The sequence below is a fragment of the Anolis carolinensis genome, chromosome 2 (assembly GCF_035594765.1).
Source record: "Anolis carolinensis isolate JA03-04 chromosome 2, rAnoCar3.1.pri, whole genome shotgun sequence".
Taxonomy (NCBI): domain Eukaryota; kingdom Metazoa; phylum Chordata; class Lepidosauria; order Squamata; family Dactyloidae; genus Anolis; species Anolis carolinensis.
Window position 1 is genome coordinate 273,172,867 of NC_085842.1, and position 21,088 is coordinate 273,193,954.

At 38.7% G+C, this 21,088-nt stretch overlaps 1 protein-coding gene across 1 annotated transcript; it reads right to left on the reverse strand.

Annotated features, from left to right (window-relative positions):
* Positions 1–2,229: 2,229 nt before the first annotated feature.
* macir (macrophage immunometabolism regulator) lies at positions 2,230–20,448 on the reverse strand. Its single transcript, XM_008113991.3, has 2 exons — positions 20,290–20,448; positions 2,230–4,435 (listed from the first exon to the last, which is right to left on the reverse strand). Exon 2 carries the CDS (start codon positions 4,414–4,416, stop codon positions 3,790–3,792), a length of 627 nt encoding a protein of 208 aa, XP_008112198.1. The 5' UTR covers positions 4,417–4,435; positions 20,290–20,448; the 3' UTR covers positions 2,230–3,789.
* Positions 20,449–21,088: the final 640 nt, after the last annotated feature.

The window sequence follows — 21,088 nt, forward strand, 5'->3', positions numbered from 1 at the left end:
TCCTCTGATCATGTGCTAATATCTAATGGCTGTGGTTAATATTGAAAGGGCAATCTACACCTGAACCTAAAGACTCCCTTTCACTTTTTCAGGGCTGGAAAATCTTTAGCTCTCGAGATCTGAAGATGGCTTCCATCATGCTTCATCAAAGTGAAACTGGGTCACAATCGAATATGGAGAGCATCCCCAACACTCTCTCCATATAACAAAAGGCCAATTAAGACAGGATTTATACCCTGTGAGGTAGAAGAAGAGGGCCCTCTCCTTATCCTTCATAACCAACACTCCTTCATAGGAGAAAGTCAATGATTTGCCCTTGAGGATTCCTCCTACTGGATTAAAATGCATGACTCTATCAGTAAAAATTATAACATTTTCTGGTGTACATAGAATTGCAGTTGAGTGTGAAACGCAAAATATGGTTATTTGGAGTAAGTCCCACTGAAGAATGAACAGTAGGGCCAAGTAGACATAGACTGAACATAATATAGCAAAGAGTAAGCTAGAAATAGACACTTAACTTTTACATTTTCCTTTCCTTCCGAATCAATAGACAGTACCCAAAGATGTGCACAAGATTTAATAGTGTTAAGATAAACAAAGGAACAAAAAGATCTAAATAGTGTCGCAATTCAAGAAATTTCTAGTGTGAACTCAAATACCAATACTGAATTTAATTTGATGACTATCCAGAATTACTGTATCTCAGTTAAAACTGGAATTGAGAGCCATGTGGTGAAAATTAATGCAAAGGACTGGAGAATGCTGACATTGATGTCAGTTCACCAAATGGAAACACACATTGTGCCCATCTCACCACGAGTTGTGTGGCATTAACTGGAAGTCACTACAGACTGAGAAAATGCAGTGCAAAACAGGTGATTTTTTAAAATAACTGTAAACAAGCTCCCTGACATTCACACGGACAGCCAACATGTGGAAAATGACTGTTTCCTATTCGCCACTTTAATGTCACTGGCGTGTCTACCTTCTTCCTTAAGACTTGTCTGATTCCACCCTTATCTCTTTCTCCCACTTGGAAAACTTTGAAAGAGGAGCTTGTCTCTTTGCCAAATGTATAGTCAAAGAGGAAGAGTTAGGCCTGTGGAAATAACAGTGAGCATGAGATGCAAACAAATGTCTTACATTGTGACAGACTTTGGATTCACTGATTCCACATAGCTCGATATTGTCATCAACTATGGATGGAAATGGCTCTCCACGGTTTCACGTGGAATTCTTTTCTAGACCTACCTGGAAATTCCTGGTGATTCCCTGATTAAATGGTTGATTTAAACTTCCAAAATCAGACACAATCTAGTGTGTTCGGGATGATGTCGTGGAACAGGAAGCATATTTTCATGCTTCCCTGCCATACACACTGAATAGAGCTAGAATTCTTTCTTATCTAGACAAAAGAAAAGCATGTAATAATTTCTCCTTGCATGGCAGCCATCTTCTATAGAATGAAAAAACCCACATGTTCACCTTGATTCGTTAAGTATGCTTTTAGATGTTGTTGTGTGGGAAATGTCTTTGAAATGTAGAATTAGCAGAGGTATGTATGGTAAAAATGTCTAGTTATAGTTTGGTATAATGACTCAATGATCATGATGTGATTAGCTAATAAACCACAACTAAAAGCCATATCTGAGGTGTTAAAAAAAGGCCTGGTGCATGCACCAACCCAGTTTAAGAGTTTTAACGAGCAGCTTGCAGAACAAAAGGAAACAGCACTAATAATTCACAAAAACAAAATTGAAGCTTTTCAGCAGTTGTTCACAAAGATGCAGTGATCAATTTCTCATAAAAAAAGGTCCAAACATGTAAGTAAGTAGAAAATTCCCAAATTGTGTGAATTCCATATTTCAGTTTTTTGAAAACTAGAGCCAAAGTACCTAAATGCATTTCACAATGACCTGATATATCTGTACATTAAAGACAGACTACAATCTCATTGTTGGCCCCAACTAGAATAGACACAGTGTCAGTTGCTGAATGCATGTGCAAATCCTACTGCCAACAGGTCTATTCTAGCTGAGACTAGTTATTGGATTTAGGCCACAAGATGCATATGTTAAATTGGAGTGTGCAATGAGTTGCTCATGGGCCCCATGGCATTGAAGGCATAAAACAAATGTATACGAAATGTCCATTCACTTTCAGAGAGTTTGTGAATGACACACTACTGTCCACATTCCAAAACAGCAACACACACCAGGAGCCATATAAAGGTATGCACATAACCCTTTTATTTCATAGTCAACAATGTCATTTTAAGGGTAAAATCAATAAATAATATTCAATCAGTGAATGTAAAAACCCTCTCTTTGGCATTGGACTGTATTTGTCTAGTCACACTAAAGATTATGTAGAACAGTTTTTAATTAAGTCTTTCCTTACTGCAATACAGGTGCGACTTTTTGTAAAAAGTACAAGCATTCTCTCAAAGTTAAACAAAACCTATCCACAGATTCTGCGCTCCAAGTTGGTCATAACTGTGAGAAAAGGGTATCAGAGGAGAAGAATCTAAGATTCCAAAGCATGTGCTCTTTGCCTTCCTTCCTTCTTAAGAGACAACTAGTCCAGTCTTCCCATTTAGGAAAGTCAGAACTGTGCCACCAGAATTTAATTAAAAATGGTTTTGTTTCACAAACAATTTAACTCCCTTTATTCTAGCCCCCAGATTTAAGCTTTCATTTCTAAATAACTTACAGACCAAAAACATAACATGGTTGCACAAAGCTTCAGTAATACGCGGCACATCTTAAACAGATTAAACAAAAACATTACAGATTATTTTAAAATGCTATTGACAGACTAAGTTAAATTAGAATTCGTTCAGAGATGATTTTTTTGAAATAAACATTTTAAGCCAGTGCATTTGACATAATTCACAATCTAGCAGAAACCTTCAAAAATTTCTTTTCCCTTTAATCGAAGCCCAAATCAATTTTTTAAATTTAAGCAGCAATTAGTGCTGTAAATCAACTGGAATGTTTAGATGAAGTGCGCACATGTGGTATAATTAGACCTTCTGTCAAAACTATGTAACATGGTAGCACTAAAAACTAAAAATTCATTTTGATACTGCAAATGCACCTATTCTCTATGTATGTATGCCTAACATAAAATCTCTATGGTAGGTATTAAGACAATTTTCATTTATTTTTTAAAGGTACCTTCCAATAGTTTTCATTTTTCTCCTTTGAAACATATTTTACTTTTTTTTTTCAAAAAGTTACACTGAAATCAATGTAAATTATTAAAAGTAATTCAATCATCCCCAAAAAAGGTTGGCTCCGGCAACTTGAAAGTACCCAGACTTAGCTTCATCCCCATTTCCAGTGCAAAACCAGTTACAAGAAATGTAAACTGGGCTATTTTAAAGAACACACTATCTTAGTCAAACGTTTTTCCTATAATGCAAAATTCATTGCATATACATATATTTTCAATAGTAAGAGTGTATTTCAGTGCTTATCCATGAGTAGTTTTGTACAGCAAGCCCAGTCAGAAACATAGGTCACAGGATACTAATTTCTGAGTGTTAAATTGCCATAACTACTACATATATCCATGTGCAAAACCTTCTGTTTTCTTATAGTGTTCTAAAGATATTTGCAATCAGACTTTTTCAGTAGTTCAATTCATATTATTTTCTCCTCTGACATTTTTGTAAGATACTCTATAAATTAGAGTCTGGGTAAGACTTGAGTGATACAACCAACTGCCTGTCCAAATTGTAAAGTGGATTTGATGCAACGAAGAACCAAGGAGCATTCATCTTCATGTGTTGTTCCTAGCAAACATACGGTCCCCTCTCAGGGTGAGGTGTTGGAGCTGATACTGAAGCACTTCTGTATCAGCTGGTTCCTTGATGTTCATTCTGTCTAAATTGAGGTAGTCTAGTGATTTAGAGTGAGCCCTTTTACCTTTGAAAAGGCAAAGAGGCAAAGGACCGTGAAAAGCCTTGTAGGGTTCATAAGGTAGTGGCTTGGTGCATTTATCACCTGAGCTGGGCATCCGTCGCCTTCTTCGGCCATTGATCGCCGGAATCTCATAAGGCTGGTAATATCGGCTTCTGGCTTTACACACCCGGGAGGAACGGGAAAGTCCCGAATCAAGCTGCTTAGAGCGCAAGGTCGGTACCACGGCTTCCACTTTACTCTCCTCACTTGCAGTGCATTTTTGGGCTAATTTCAGAAGCTCTTCCCCAGTTGTGAAGCCAACCAAGTAGTTAGAATCCATGTGAAGGATCTGATAGCCAGAAACAGTCTGGCGCATTGGTGAACATGGAGTGCTGGAGCAACGGGGTTTTTCGGTATCTGCCTTGCCTGTGGCACTCACCTCAGCAATAGGCAAGGGTAGAGTAGCTAAGATAGACCTGGATTCTCCATTAATGTCAACTTCCATTTTAAATGAGTCCACTGGCCTGGAAATATTTAAAGAAAGTGTTATTAGCATGAGGCAATAAACAAAGAGACATAGAACAATTTCTGAAAGGTTGCCACTTCTCAATTCAACCCAAGCATCTACACCAGGCCTGCACAACATACATTCCCTTCGCTGGTCGGCCATTCCCATGCCTACCTTTCCTAGTCAGGGAGGGAGGGAGGCAAGGACAGGAGTGACCTGCGGAAACTATTTTTAAAATATTGGCCCTTTACAACAGCCAACTCGTGCAGGCCTGATCAACACCTTTAGGCCCTTTGTGGCAGAAGCCTGCATAACCAGCAGAGAATTGGACTTGGATTCAAACTCTATCTTGTCTTAAATCTGATCCATGGCTTGCTCTGTTCCAAATCCCTACCTGCAAAATAGAAATAGTGTCTGTTACCTGTATTTGTAAAGGAAACATAACAATCATTTTAAAGTACTATTTAATTATAAATTATTCAATAACTATTGAGTGAACTAACCTCCAGATCCTGTCTGGTACACAACAAATTATTCTATCTGCACCATCCTTAAATTATTACAAATATGGAATCAGGGACTGATCAGAAGATCGTAACTTTTAAAATTTCCACATGCTTCCATCTACCGATGTAAAGGCCCAGAAAAAAACAGACCTACCCCTCACATTTTTTGCCAAAAGCATTGTGAAATATATTATTTTTGAATGATGAATACAATGTTTGCAACAAGGTGTTCATAAGATTTACTCTCACAAAATTATTTCTATAAACTGTGTAACCACAGACTACCGGAGCCCCCGATGGCATAGTGGATTAAAACCTTGTGACTTGAAGGTTGGGTTGCTGATCTGAAAGCTGCCAGGTTCGAATCCCACCTGGGGAGAGCGTGAATGAGCTCCCTCTATCAGCTCCAGCTCCATGCGGGGACATGAGAGAAGCCTCTCACAAGGATGATAAAAACATCAAAACATCCGGGCATCCCCTGGGCAATGTCCTTGCAGATGGCCAAAGCCAGAAGCGACCTGCAGTTTCTCAAGTCACTCCTGACATGAAAAAAAGCTCATTCCAATTTCTTGTGCTCATTTCTTTTTCTTTGTTCTTTTTATGATAATATTTGTTTTATATCTGTTTGACACTATAGAGAATGAGAAAAAACATTACTTTTATTTTATTAATGGTGAAGGCTTCTTTTGTTTTTATTGTTTTTTGCCTGTTCCCAATAAATTGGCAAAGCCAGAGGGATTCTTACGGTGCAACCAAAAATTAACATTTTTAGAAACTGAAATCCCTCTGTAATTATTTTCTGAATATATTGCATTTTTAATATACCAAAACACACTACTTTTATAACAAGCCAATCGTACATAATTATATATTCCTAAAGCAAAGGCAAAGTGGTTTTCAATCTATATTTGGTGGTAATATTGCATTTATCTTCAAATTCCCCCCACTTCTGGGGTCAATTTTTTAAACTGTTTCAAAATTTCTAGAAATTTCACATCTCTAATTCCATTCATAAGATGTCAAACTGGTGGATTTAGGGGGAAATGTCTGGTTAGCTTCACTTTCTTTGAAAACTGGATAAAGATTTATTTCAAGAAAGAAAACATGTATCTAGTTTTTTAGAAGGTGCTTACATTTTAAGAGCTAACACAGTATAGTGGTTTGAATAACTCTGGAGATCAGGGTTTGAATCTCCACTCTGCAATGGAAACCCATTAGCTAACTTTGGTTGGGCAAGTCGCACTCTTTCAGCCTCAAGGGAAGGAAACATCAAAACTCCTCAAAAGAAATCTTGCCAAGAAAACACCATGATATGTTCGCCTTAGGGTTGCTGTAAATTGAAAAAAGCTTGAGGGCATACTACTTGAACTTCCTTCTTCGTTGACTTAAATGAAAACAACTTCCTCTGGCTTTGAACACTACCGGTTTAAGCTACAATTTTACAGACATCCTCAGATACTACAAGAGCACATTTAAGTAAATCGTCTAAGACGGCCCAGAAATTACAACTAGTACAGCGATCGGCAGCCAGGCTTCTAACTGGAGCGAATTACAGGGCGCGTTCAACGCCTCTGTTTAAGGAGCTCCACTGGCTGCCATTTACTTTCCGGGCCCAATTCAAGGTGCAGGTTATCATCTACAAAGCCCTAAACGGTTTGGGACCCACCTACCTTAGAGACCGCATCTCCCCCTACGAACCCGCACATTCTCTCCGCTCGTCGGGGGAGGCCCTTCTCTCGCTCCCACCACTCTCGCAGTCGTGGTTCGTGGGGACGAGAGGGCCTTCTCCGTCGTGGCCTCCCGGCTTTGGAACTCTCTCCCTAGAGAGATCAGGCAGGCCCCTACCCTCCTCTCCTTTCATAGGAGTTTAAAAACCTGGCTCTTCCAGAAGGCCTTTGACACCTAATTAGATGTTGGACTGATCCATCTGCCCATTTTATGATAGCCCCCTTTTCTGAGATGTTGCCAATGCTATTTTGCACTTTATTGTCTATTTCTATCGGCACATTCTGTTCTGGATTTTATGAATTAGTCTCCTGTTTTAATATTGCATGTTTTTTGTATGCTTTTTGCTGATTTTAACTATTGTTTTATTGCTATTGATGTTTTACTGGTATAATTGTTTTATAGTCGTGCTATTGATATTGATTGTCTTATCGGGCTAGGCCCCATGTAAGCCACCCCAAGTCCCTTCGGGGAGATAGGGCGGGGTATAAAAATAAAGTTATTACTATTACTATTATTATTATTATTATAAAATCTGGTGAATTTATGAGGGAGAGAATAATCTTGTTTTTATAGTTTTCACAGTTTCTACATCTTCCCATGAAACACAATGTATGAGCTTTTCTGTGTGTAAAAGTCAGGAGGCCTCACAGACACCTTCTGAAAGAAGATTAAGGAAGGTTATAGTAACTCATAATCTATGTTCAATATACTCAACCAACAGCCTGACAATAGGAGAGTGAACAATCTTGATTCAATACATCTACTTCCTATCAGCCCAAAAAGGATCAGGCGAATGAGATATACTGAAGCTATCTTACTAACCTTAAATAAACTACAAAAACACCACCGAATCTGTTTTAAAAATCAGTTTTGCTCTATGTGCATATAATCAACCTTGGAAAAGAACATTTGGCCTCATAAATATCTAAATTCATTATTTCTCCTTCAGGTCTACTCACAAAAATAGAGATTAGGATATTCAGAAAGCCCAACATTTTGGGGACATTATATGACCCATGACAGCCTTATCACAAGTTTTTCTTGGCAAGACTGAATGAAAGAGAGTTGCCACTGCCACCCTCTGCGGTTGAGAGCCAGTAATGTTCCCAAGGTCAACTACTGGGTTTCCAAAATCCTGGTCCAATACTCCAACCACTGCACCATAATCACAGATTAAGTATCCCTTATTCGGAAATCCAAAATGCTTCAAAACCCAAAAATGTCCACATGAGTAACTGAGATAGTGATACCCTTGATTTCTGATGGTTCAATGTACACAAACTTTCTTTCTTACAAAAACTTATTAAAAACATTTTGTATAAAACTATCTTCGAGCTATGTATATAAAATGTCTATGAAATATAATGAATTTCATGTTTAGACTAGGGTCCCATCTCTAAGATTTCTCGTTTTATATAGGCAAATATTACAAAATCCAAAAATTCCAAATTTTTGTTCCTCTTTCCTCAATGGTTCTAAGCATTTCAGCGAAGGAATACTCTACATGTAATTCTATTTTTAATGTGCAATCAAATTGGGTTTTTTTTCTGATTTGCTTTTCAATCATTGGAAATGTCAACATCATGCAATTTTATTAAGATTTCTAGAAAAGAACAGCTTTTCCCATTCATGCCACCCCACCTTACCTCCCTTCTCCACAATTGCCCTTGCTACTATCCCCTTGCACTCTGTTCTGTTTACTTCTCCCCCTAGTCCTTGCCTTGCAGAAATGGTACTATTCTTATCACCTGTTTGCCTGCTTTCCTAATAGCTTTCTGCAACTGCTGCTTCTTGAAGCAGGAAGGCAAGCAGACAGGCAGGTGTGTGAAGTGAGGCAGCTAGGGGAGTGCTGGGAGGGAGGAAGACATGCTTCAGGAGCAAAGCAAGGAAGAGAGAGAATTGAGAAGGACATGGCAAGGTACAACACATTGCTCCTTGTCCTCTGCTGCTTTAAATTGCCCTTTTAAGGGCGGAGCCATGGAAGAAGGCTAGAAGGAAAAGGGCAAACAAAGGGGACACTTATTGAGTGAAATGACTAATATGATTTTGAGATTTCTAGCAAGTGGATTTGTGGAGGACTAACTATATGTTAATTTAGGTTGAGAGCATGACATGGGCCTTTAAGCTGTTTATTCATACATATGATCTACTAAGTTGAACAGGGTTTATACTAAAGTAAAAATGCAGAGGAAATGTATATGCTTTCCTTTATTACAAATACCACTTCTTATTAAAACCTAAGTATGCATTTGATTCCATGTTCAACACTTTGAACATTGTATCACAGTACCTTCTCTTCAATGAGTGGTTAGTACTGGTATTACATGACAGTACCAGGGATTTTTTTAAATGGAAGGTTTATTTTGCTATTTTTCATAACATAGAAATTACATGTTTGGATATGGGCAAGTGGAGTGTGGCATAATAGTACAGACAATACAGAGAATCAACACAAAAACAGCAAACCTTCTGATAAGTTACCATATGCTTATTGCACTAGTATAGACTTAAAGCTTGTGTTACCAATTCATTCTCTCTCTTTGTCTGAAAGGTGCTACAAGATCCTTTTGCATACTGATCCAGACTAGCATGGCTGTGTCTTTGAAAGTGTGCATTATACATGTAGTCAAAAATCTTACCAAAAAATTACCTTTTGCAGATATTGTTATTTATGGGACTGGGGAAAAAGATCCTCTCCAGATTTTCTAAGTCTCTACTATTTCTTAATTTACCTTGTTTTAAGTTATAAATCTCTTTGAGTCTTCCAATATCAAAAGACCTTCTTCCTCTCCCCTACAATTTCAAATGATATCTAAGAATTCTCTTTAATTAAAATAATCAGTGGCCCATAACTGAAGAACAATATATTAGCAGTAAATAATTTTGAGGGGCAGAATTAAACAATGTTTTCTTATACACCACAATTACATGAGTTATGAGTAACTGTAATTGTGTTGAAAGTAATGACTACTTTGCAAATTACACTTTCTTACACAAAAACCACATTCATTTACATTGTATAAAGTGGCATACGTGATTATCTACAGTAAGGCAGAAACCACTTTATCCTATAGAAATACTGTACAGAAATAAGCTAATCTGTGAAGTTGCCCTAAGAACGCAAATGATTTATGTTATGGCCTCAAATCCAATTTCAGCCACAGGGACAGATTTACAATTTTAAAATATAAAAATATATTTTGCAAATAAAAAAATTAGGAGCTTCCAGGAACCAGTTTCCAGGTTGCACATTTACCTAGTAGTATGTTTCTCTCAATACTGAAACACTTCTGAGTAGGCATGCCTGCAATAAACTGCACAGAATATATGTCCAGCATTTGTAGCAAACATAAAATTGAAAATGGTACTGCTTTGAAGTTAGAAGGCAATTTTTCCTGAAGGGCTTTTTAAAGCTACTGAACTTCTTCCCATACAAACAAGTCTAAGTGAAGATCATTTTACATCTGTTGCAGCAGGGTTAGTAAAAACAACATACGGGATAGATAAAATGTGGCTCTAGGGGCATTAGAACCCTTCAAGTCCATCTTGTGGCCCTTGAGTCTACCAAATGCCCTTGATCCTCTGCTTTGTGGTTCAAAAATGATTGTGTTTGCTCAGGAACTTCTCCACAGATGCATTTGTTTGCTTGGTGTTAAGCATTTACACAATTGGAAAACTGAAGTTCACCAAGTGGGCTCCAAAAACAAGAACCAAAAATCAATTTCTTTTTCAGTGGTGGACTATTTTAATGGATCATGAGCAATGTGACTTGAAAAAGTATGGAAAGAACTCCTGTGAAGCTTCAGCCAGGTTTTGGGCATCTCTTTACCCACCGTTGATCTATTTTAAACAGCAAATGCCATGTGCACAAAAATTAGGCCAAAATAGTATTTTTATTACCAAAAACAGTACAATATAGAAAGTCTAGAAAAGGAAGGACTGGACAGATAAGAAAAAAGCTATAATCATTCAAAAATAATTGTATGGAAAAAATGAGACGTTATGGGCCAAACAAAAGAAGACACCATTCAACTAATTACCCATTATGCCAACAGTCTTTTAAAAGCATATTACATGCTTGGTGCTGCAATTGGGATTCCAGTGTAGGAGAGACCCAGGCTTTTATACCCCCTTTCAAGAGGTCAGCTACAATTGTAAGTGAGATGGCCAACCCTTCCATTCTTGTGCCCAATAGAAATCCTATGATATACTGCATGTACTCATATAGAAGTCTAGAATTTTTAGTTTAAAAAGTCATGCAAAAACTCTGGATCTTCCATAAATCAATGTAAGAGTTGTATGAAAAACCATCTCTGACTGGTGAAAAGCAAGAGCTAAGCCCACCCTGGAAGAATCTAAAAGAAGTACTAATTCCCCTCTACTATGTCCATTTTGAGTACATTTTTCAATGCTTGGGAGCATGGCAGCAGCCAGGGGTATTTGGCCCCCTGAAATAGAATTGGTGCTTTCCCTTCTCCGTGGAGTGACCCTTGGTTTATTCATGGCGCATATCAAAATCCATAAATTTGGCCCCAAAACCTGCCTTTGACTTATTCATGAGGTTGACTTATACATGACTATATACAGTAGTCCACATCACTCCTGGTCAGCATGGTCATCTAACAGATCTGTAGAGTGCTATTGGATCTAGACAATAAGATGGCATACCTCTGGAATCAGCAGTATCATAGGTATTTGACATCACAATGACGACTCATTTTTCAGTCAGCACAGCAAACTAAATGACTGTGTGTTCAGTAAAAATGCAAGGAAAGGTAGTGCATAATTTCTAGACTATCTTGAGTTCCAACATCATATTATGAATGGAAAAAATAATCTGGCAGGGAAAGCATCTTTTAGCCACGGAGGTTTCCTACATGAGTTAGAACTTCGATGTCCCTGGATTCCAACTCAATGGAAAACTTCCATACACAGTGGAAATCCTTAACATTTGTTGTTGTACACATTTAAATGGGTAATGGATAGTGTGCTCCTCTTTCTTGTGTTTACTATATATGCTTGAGAATTACTGAATAAGATTTGTCAGTACTGAAAGAAGCTAGATAGTACAATCTCAGGATCCAAAGGTGTAGTCACACTTACTGGAACAAGACTAACTAAACTACAGAAAATGCTAGCCAATTTATTAGGCAGAAGCAAATTTCATCAGAATCCTTGTTGAATGGCATAATCTGGTAATAATGGCAAGTTATTGGCAGTAGATACAGTACTCGTTTCTGGTGGGACACTGACAGTAAGTTAACATAAGGTCTGCGAAGTGGAAATTTCCCTGTCTAGAATGCTATATTTGAATTATTTTAGCTACAAAACAATGACTCATCCCTCTTAAATGACTACCAGCATTTCTTTTCTTAATTTCTATCATTGTCTGCAGCCCCCCTCCCATCCTCATATCACGTATTATGTGAGGATTCAGCTGAAATTCTGGATAACATTTCATGCATCTGATCAAGTTGGCAGCAGTCCATGGGAGTTTATCTCATTACATGTTTGCTAGTCTTTAAGGTGCCACAGGGCCGTTTTGTATTCTAAAGCAAAGATGGGGGAAATGTACTGTATGTAATCCCAAGCCTCATATAAGAAAATTGTTCATGAGCTAATCCCTGGATAATTTCCAGGAAAAGTACCAGGACCAATAGTCTAAGATAAAGTTGTGTAGATACACCAATTGGGGCTGGGTTATAAGAAAATCCTAAACTATGAATATCCCCTCAAAGCAGTGTTAAACCTATTATGAGAAAATGGAAAGAATATAGTTCAATGGCATTTCTGAATAGAAAAGATTTTCCACCAAAACTCATTTTGACCCCGCCAGATGGGCATAAGTCAGAGCAGAAACCCAGAGAGTAGTGCTCACTCTGAAGGAGTAGAAACTGAGATGGGAGTGCTTGGGGCAACTATCACCCAAAGCTGAGTTTTATGGAATAACAGTAAGAAGAAAAGCATTAGTCTTGATTTGGTTATCCATAACTGCAGTGACGATTTATCTAGTTTCCTACCTTTTTACATTGACTACAGTGTCTTTTTAAACTCAAAAGTTTAAACTTTTTAACATAAATTCAAACAGTACCAAGATCTCTTTGGAATGTGCAAAACGTGATATGAGGGAGATAGCAAACCTCTTGTCTGATGACACCAAAACCAAACTTTCTGGTTTTCCATAAAATACTATGTGTAGTGCAAAGCTATGCTCATTGTTGTGAGAACATTACTGCCCCAAGAAATGTGTAGTCATACAATCACATCAGGGATTGCTTAGGATTGAGGTTAAGGCAAATGGAGACAAAAAAGAACAGTTTTAGAAGGACACTTGGTTCACTGCAAGGAAAGATAAGGACCAAAAATAACACTAGAGTGTTGGATAAATAAGCACTGGGATGTCTTAAGAGTGTATTAAAGACCAAATATTAAGCTGATAGAGAATATGAGACAAGAATTTAAAGTTCTCCTTTAGCCCCATTGAACCTGACAGAATAGGAAGTGTTTGGTCAAGAAGAATGAACAAAAATTGCAAGATCTAGATGTGCAAAGCTGATAGAGGATTATTAAAGAAGACTCACAGTGGCAATTGCTGCGAAATATGTTTTTGCCAAGTATAGACTCAGGGGGATGAATGCTTATGCAATTGACAAGTGCCAGTTTGTTTTTGTTTACTTAATTTTTTTGCCAAGAGAAAAATATGCTGCACCTTTACAGTGCTGAGTGCTTTATGTAAAACATGTGGTAACAATGCCAATTAAAAGCATTTCAATTTTAAGTTATTATACAACAACAGGAGGAAAAGTGAAAAGGGTGAATACTTCTGAAGGCACTGTAGTCAATGTGAAAAGGTAGGAAACGAGATAAATCATCACTGCAGTAATGGATAGCCTAATCAAAAGGCTTTTTCCATGGTAAGCACAGTACAATAAAATGAGTACACTGTTGCTTATGGTATCCACTAACTCATTCAGAGTTAAGCTGCACATGTATGTACATCCAAAAAGTTTTATAAATTAGGACATAATCTGAAGATCATCTAATCTCATACCTCATTACCAGATAGAGCAGTAAATATAATCGGTTTATTCGCTCACAATATAAATTAGATATTAAAACTACCTTTTTTTACTTATGTTGTGGCAGGCCTCTATAAATGACTATATGTTAATTTTACTGGCATTTTCTGTTCAGTTTTTAACCTTAAAACATTTTGATTACAGCTGCCTTCTGAAGGCTTGCCCTAAAAGGCACAGCAGAAATAACATAGCACGGACCCAACAATCCTGGCAACCCTACAATTGAATTATCTCGTTTATTAAGGACATATTAGTATTCACAACAATAGCAGCCTAGAATACTTAAACTCAATCCCAACATATGAAGCTATTGACATAGAGAAGCTACCCATTTATATAAGTAGCCCAAACACCTGGTCACACTTAAGAAAATAAGAGGAGCCATGCTGGATCAAACTAAAAGCCTATATAATTCAGAAACTTGGTTTACATAGTGGTCAGCCCATTACTTATGGCAAGCCCAACAACAAGATATGAATAAAACTTGTTCTACAGTACTTATCAGTTCAAAAGCTGATCCTGCAGAGCTTAGGTACCACAATTGTCTCCTTATTGAAGTTTTTGCTGAAATATGTCCTACTTTTAAACCTGATGGTAGTTGCCATGGGCATGGTTTCTAGAAGTAGAAAAGTCCTTTAAAAATAATAAAAGTAGAAATCTATTACTGTTGCTTTTTCACCTCAGTTGTTTCACTGGAGAATCTTGTCAACTAACAAGCTTTGACAATGTTTACATTCCCACTTCCAAAACCTTTGGCTGTGCAAATAATACTGAAAGAACACTTCCTTTCAATGAAAATAATGCACTTGCCTTTTCACATAAAAATCTTTGTAGTTTGGACAATTGCTGCAAAACACAGGTCCACATCTTGTTGTATATCCAGACTGATTTGAAGTTTAGTCTTTGTGTCGAAGACAGGAAGCATGCCAAAAATAGCTTCACACAACTTCTTACATCAAAACATTAAAAGGATGGGGGTGGGCAGCAAAATGAGTATGAATTTATTCAGCGTAATGCTTTGCTCATAGTGTTCCAAGAGCAGTGTCAATAACATATGCTGTATGACCTCATCATACTGAATCGGATCCAGGCTTGGTTATGCTTAGAGTAGACACACAGAGTAGACACAACAATGGGCCAAGTGTGTCACACCTATCTTATGCCCCACTTATTTGAATGGATCTACTGTGAGCATACCAAAATTTAGAATCAACCAAGTGTGATTATGTATGTTATGTTCTGTACCTATGTAACAGATATGTATGCAATAACAAATACTGGTATTTCACAAATATTTGTGAGAGCAGTACATTTGCATTCTACAGAAAAAATATGGAGTTTTGCATGTATGAAAAAAATAATTCCTGTGCATAACCACAAGCACAAATGTCGGTGCACACAGGCACATTCACAAGGCAAGAAGAACATTCTAGTATGAATAGTGTATGCTAAACAAAAAAAAGGGAACTGCAATACTGGATGAATGAGAACAGCTGGGGAAAATAGGTAACTTTGTTCTCACCTTGACAATATTTACTAAAGCCAGCAGCTTTTCCTTGTATCCCTGGAGGCCATGCCTAAACTTCCCAAGGGATTTAAGAGGATGTTTATGAGTAATAAACAAGTTGTAATTTCTCAAGCCAAAAACTAAGCCAGAAGCTCACAACAAATGGCACACTGGCACACATACAAATCACTCCAGCAAGGCATCTTAGTCATGATGAGTGGACCAACTGCATGCATGACAATCTATATATTCTGGATTTAGCAGCAATACCAGCCCTTCAAAACTCTAAGACACTACTGCACAGGGAGCATATTTTCTGCCATTCTCAGGGCAGAATATCTGATTATCATGCCATGGCACACAGTTTGGAAGCTACATATTACAGAGTTGTTATCAACAATGAACCACAGTTCTAAAAAAGGGACTTAGTATCCAGTGAATGACCCAAGAAAGTCAAAGAATACCCTGGATTATCTTGTTCGTGCTGCTCTGGGTGGTGGTGGGAGAAATATGCTTAGAATACTAAAAAAAATGTCCAAACTATCTCACACCATTTAGCCCTACATAGATAATATGAATGACTGTAAGGAGAAAGCACCAGAGGTAACTTTCCCATTATTTCATATGTAAAATATACCTATAATAGTTGTATTTCCTACAGAGGTGACCATTGCGGCTGGTTTATTGTGAAACTGAAATTGTATCAGTCTTGTTCCCATTGCACTTCCTAGTAACAGATGTTTCCTAATCATGTTTGTAGTACGCAACTACAATGAAATGTATCAACTAGAAGCACTTACGTAATAATATAAACATACATTTTGTGGGGTTTGTTTCTTCCCTCTGTCTGGTTATACACTCCTGCATACACAAAATTCTTAATCTCAGCAATGCATTAAACACTTCATATGCCAAACTCTGCCATACACATCAAAATACTGCAACTATTTTGTATAGTAATTAGATCTATACCATGAACACTTTTGCTTCTTTTGTTCCAACTATGATACTTCTTCCAAGTGGTACTTGGACCTCTTCTTCCAACAACATTTAAGTATATCTATTAAATAGGAACCTTATCATATTTAGTTATTTGGTAGTTACTGACTACTCTCCAAGGATATGGTAGTTAGCAAGGAACCCTAAGATTGTCCAATGTGGAAAGAGTCCTGTGAGTGTATTAAAGCTGCTGCTGATTATCTAGTGGATTGCATTGGGTGGGTCTACTCGATGCATACTCAAAGGTCCTCTCATCTATTCATCCCAAGATCTCTGAATGTTGTATGTTTGGGAGGAGAAACAATGAGAAGCCAAAGTACAAAAACATTTTATAGTTAAAGAACTTTAAAAAAAATTGTACTTTGGCTTCTCATTGTTCCTCCTCACAAACACACAAGGGAAATAACGTACAGGACATAGTACAATACATAATGGGATTTTGCTCTTGCTAAGAAATCACCTATGAAAACAATGGAAATAAACTTTGGGAGTAAAGAAAGCTCAGTGAATTTGCATCCATACCATGCAGGATTTTAATGGTTTACAAGATGGATGAGATCGTTTTAGCTGTAATTATCCATTGGATTTCAGTATGATTACTTGGCAAGATGCTTATATGGATGGTATTGCTTTTTAAAATAATATATTGATTCTAATGTTATGCCTTTATGGCTCCTGAAATACTGCTGTTGCACTGTGAAATTGTGTTAGAACCTACCTTGTATGTTTACATTTAATAAGGATTTAAAATATTTTTCAAAGAAGAAAGCTTATAAGCACATATGCAAAGTCAACTTAAACTAGGATAAAGTTCCCTGTGTTGACAGAAATACACTTGCTTTGCTTTAAAAAAAAATCAACCAATGTGTTTTGGCCACTATCAGTTCTTTGCTTAATGGTCCATTTCTTTGGGGAGTATATTATGCAACCTCAGAAAATCCTGTGTTAAGTGTAGTCCCTGAGGAAGACCAATTCTTTTAATAACTAAAACATATTGGACTTTTTAAACTCAATAAAGCAAGTGATCATGCATCTTCATGTGGATCTTTGTTTCCTAATTTACTTTGACTTAACATATTTTACTTGGAACATTGGTAAATAAAACTTACTGGTAAAGGTTTTAAAGATCCTGGGACTGTAAAATATGGGGAGTTAAAGGTGGCAGTGTAGAAAGTACAGTAGTATTAATGTACTATAGGTAAAGGTAAAGGTTTCCCTTGACGTTAAGTCCAGTCATGTCTGACTCTGGGGGTTGGTGCTCATCTCCATTTCTAAGCCGAAGAGCCGGCGTTGTCCGTAGACACCTCCAAGGTCATGTGGCCGGCATAACTGCATGGAGCGCCGTTACCTTGCTGCTGGAGCGGTACCCTATTAATCTACTCACAATGGCATGTTTTCGAACTGCTAGGTTGGCAGGAGCTGGAGCTAACAGCGGCCGCTCACGCCTACCACTAGTATATTCTCCTTTATCCTTGATGTTGATGATGATAATAAATGTCATTTGTTACCAACCTCTCGAGGCAGGGTACAACACAAGCAAAACACATGTAGCAAATGACACAGTAGAAAGATTAAAATATGATGCCAAAAGAATGCAAATCTAAAATTCACAGTTCAAGACTGACTAGATAGGACTGCAGGAAAAAATATGTCTTAGGTAAGGAGGTTACATATTCCCACTTTCAAAAATCTAGGTATCTCCTGCACTTTCTCTGCAAGCAATCTGAGCATCATCTCTCTACTTTCTTTCATTACTTCCATCCAGAGGAATACATGGGAGAAGTAGGAACAGACTCCCTGCAGGCAGGGTGAAAAGAGCTCTCCATAGTGCTACTTCCTTTTATGGACAATGACCCAAGCAGCAGCACCTAGGAGAGTACAAGTCAGACACACTCACACAGCACACATTACGCTTCAGCATGATTGCGTGAGAATGATTACTTCGCACAGCATTCCTACTCCAGCTCACTGATGTCAGAGACACACTCCAGCAAAACAGAAAGGCAGGCTGTACAACAGCTAGCAAGAAGTCTCAATTTGTATCAGACTCTTTATTAAAATAAAAATTAATTTTAAAAAACCAAGATAGCTTTGGTCCATTTTTGAGGCCTTGTGGAAGAAAATGAATGTGCAGGCCAATAAGGGCCTGTCACTGCATGCAGGAACATGGCTGGCTGCTTTCATAATTTCCTGCAACACAGATATACTACACCATACCCACAAGATGCATTATAAAAGTAAAGCCCAGCCTTAAAGTCCTATACATCCCACTGAAACAAACAATGCATTTAACTAAGTAGCAGTTGTCTTAACATACTAGGACTTCACACTTTGTAATACATCTTGCACAACATACCATACAGTATTAGGCAAACAAAATGTATGTGCGCGTTAAATAATGCTTCCACTATGTAAAAGACTTTGTGCGTGGAAACATAACAGTTGATCCTTCCTACAATGACACAAGGTTTTGCAAGGATTACAGCTATTAGGATACACCCAAAAAACTATACATGAGATAACGAACACAGTAGGTGCATCAACACCATAAAATGAATGCAATTTTGACACGACTTTTAACTGCCATGGGATTTGCAATTTGGTGAAGCATCTGCACACTTTTGGAGAGAAGACTAAAGATTTTGTAAAACTAAAACTCCCATGTTTCCACTGCATTGAGCCATGGCAGTTGAAGTTGTGTCAAACTGCATTCATTTTATAGTGCAAATACACCCAGGGTCATCTCTATGCATTTGAAAGAAGAGTGCAAGTGTTCTATAATAGTCCTACGACAATATGTGTACAATCTGAATGTTGCATCCAGGTATACCTACATTATTTACACTAATTTCAAACACATTCTAGCTACACACCACACTTGTGTGCATGCACACATGTATGTGTGTATGTACATGTATATATATGCACACAAGAATATACATAGTACACTTCTGTGTGAATAAATATACCCACACAAGCAAAAAGATACACATCATACGCCTCTGTGTGCATGTTTGAATGTGCATACATATACACATATGTACTTTCTGTGTGTATGTTTGTATATACATGTGTGTGCATGCATACACATATACAACTTTTCTATATATGTGTATGTGTGTATATATCAATACACAAGCAAAAACATGCACATCATACACCTCTGTGTGCATGTTTGTGTGTCCACACACATAATCCCTTTTCTATATGTGAATGTGTGTATATATAAATACACAAGCAGAAATGCACACATCATACACCTTTACATGTTTGTGTGTCCACACACATATACAATTTTTCTATGTGTGTCTATATATAAATAGCTACACAATCAAAAACGTACACCTCATATACCTCTGTGTGCATGGTTGTGTGCATATATATATACTCACACATATAATTTTGTGTGAATGTATGTGTGTATTTAGGTAGATAGATACACACTCATAAAATACACATCATACACTTATGTGGCATGTTCGCGTGTGCATATATACACTTTTAATGTGTATATGTGTGTAGCTAGATCAGACCTGGGCAAATTTCGGCCCTCCGGGTGTTCTGGACTTGAACTCCCACCATTCCTAACAGCCAGTTAGGAATGGTGGGAGGTCAAATCCAAAACACCCGGAGGGCCGAAGTTTGCCCAGGCCTGGTGTATACGCACACACCCAACGGTCAAAGGAAAAAAGGGAGGGGCGATGCTGACGTATTTTATTCCCTCGGCCACCGGGAGACACACATTAAGAGGTGTCCATGTGTGTGTATCCACACGTCGACCTGGCACGTAGACGGACACAGAAATCCTGCACAGCTCCCTGGAAACACAACGCCAGGCTTCCTTTCTGAGGCGAGGGAAGCCTAACCGAAGCTCCAGTGATGGGGAGCGGCGGCAGAAGCACGCGCTTATCCCCCGGCCTCTGTCTGTTTACAAGCCTGGTTTCTGCTCATAAACAACCGCGAGGGAGAGGCATCTGTCCTCCTCAGGGCCTGCCTTTTGCCGCCGGCGTCTCCTCAGCGCCCGGGCTTCCTCCACCTCCCTCCCTCCTACCTGAGGTCCTGGGCGCCGGGGCCTGATGGCCGCGTCCCGGCAGCCGACGCCGCGGCCAAGGCGAGCAGCGAGGCCGAGAGGAAAGCCGCCCCGCCCCGCCCTGCGCTCTTATTGCGGGGCCGGCGAGGAGAGGCCCGGAAGCCACGCCCCTTCCCCGGCGCCACGCCCCCCGACGTCACCCGCGGCCTGGCAGAGATGCGCAAGCGCGCGGGCTGCACGTTCGCCTCTTGCTTCTCTGCAGAAATCGTGCACTTGCACTTCCGGGGCTCAGGAGTTGTGGTTTGGTGAGGCAGGGAAGGCTATTGGATGCTGTAGACCAGTGGTTCTCAACCTTCCTAATATCCCGATCCCTTAATACAGCTCCTCATGTTCTGGTGAAATTATTTTCGTTGCTGTTTCATAACTGTCATTTTGCTACTTCTATGAACCGTAATATGGCGCCCCGGTGGCGAAGTGCGTTAAAGCACTGAGCTGGAGACCGAAAGGTCCCAGGTTCAAACCCCGGGAGCGGCGTGAACGGCCGCTTGTTAGCTCCAGCTCCTGCCAACCTAGCAGTTTGAAAACATGCCAATGTGAGTAGATCAATAGGTACCGCTCCGGCGGGAAGGTAAGGCGCTCCATGCAGTCATGCCAGCCACATGACCTTGGAGGTGTCTACGGACAACGCCGGCTCTTCAGCTTAAAAATGGAGATGAGCACCAACCCCTAGAGTCAGAAATGACTGGACTTAACGTCAGGGGAAACCTATACCTATGAATCGTAATGTAACTACAGTAGAGTCTCACTTATCCAAGCTAAA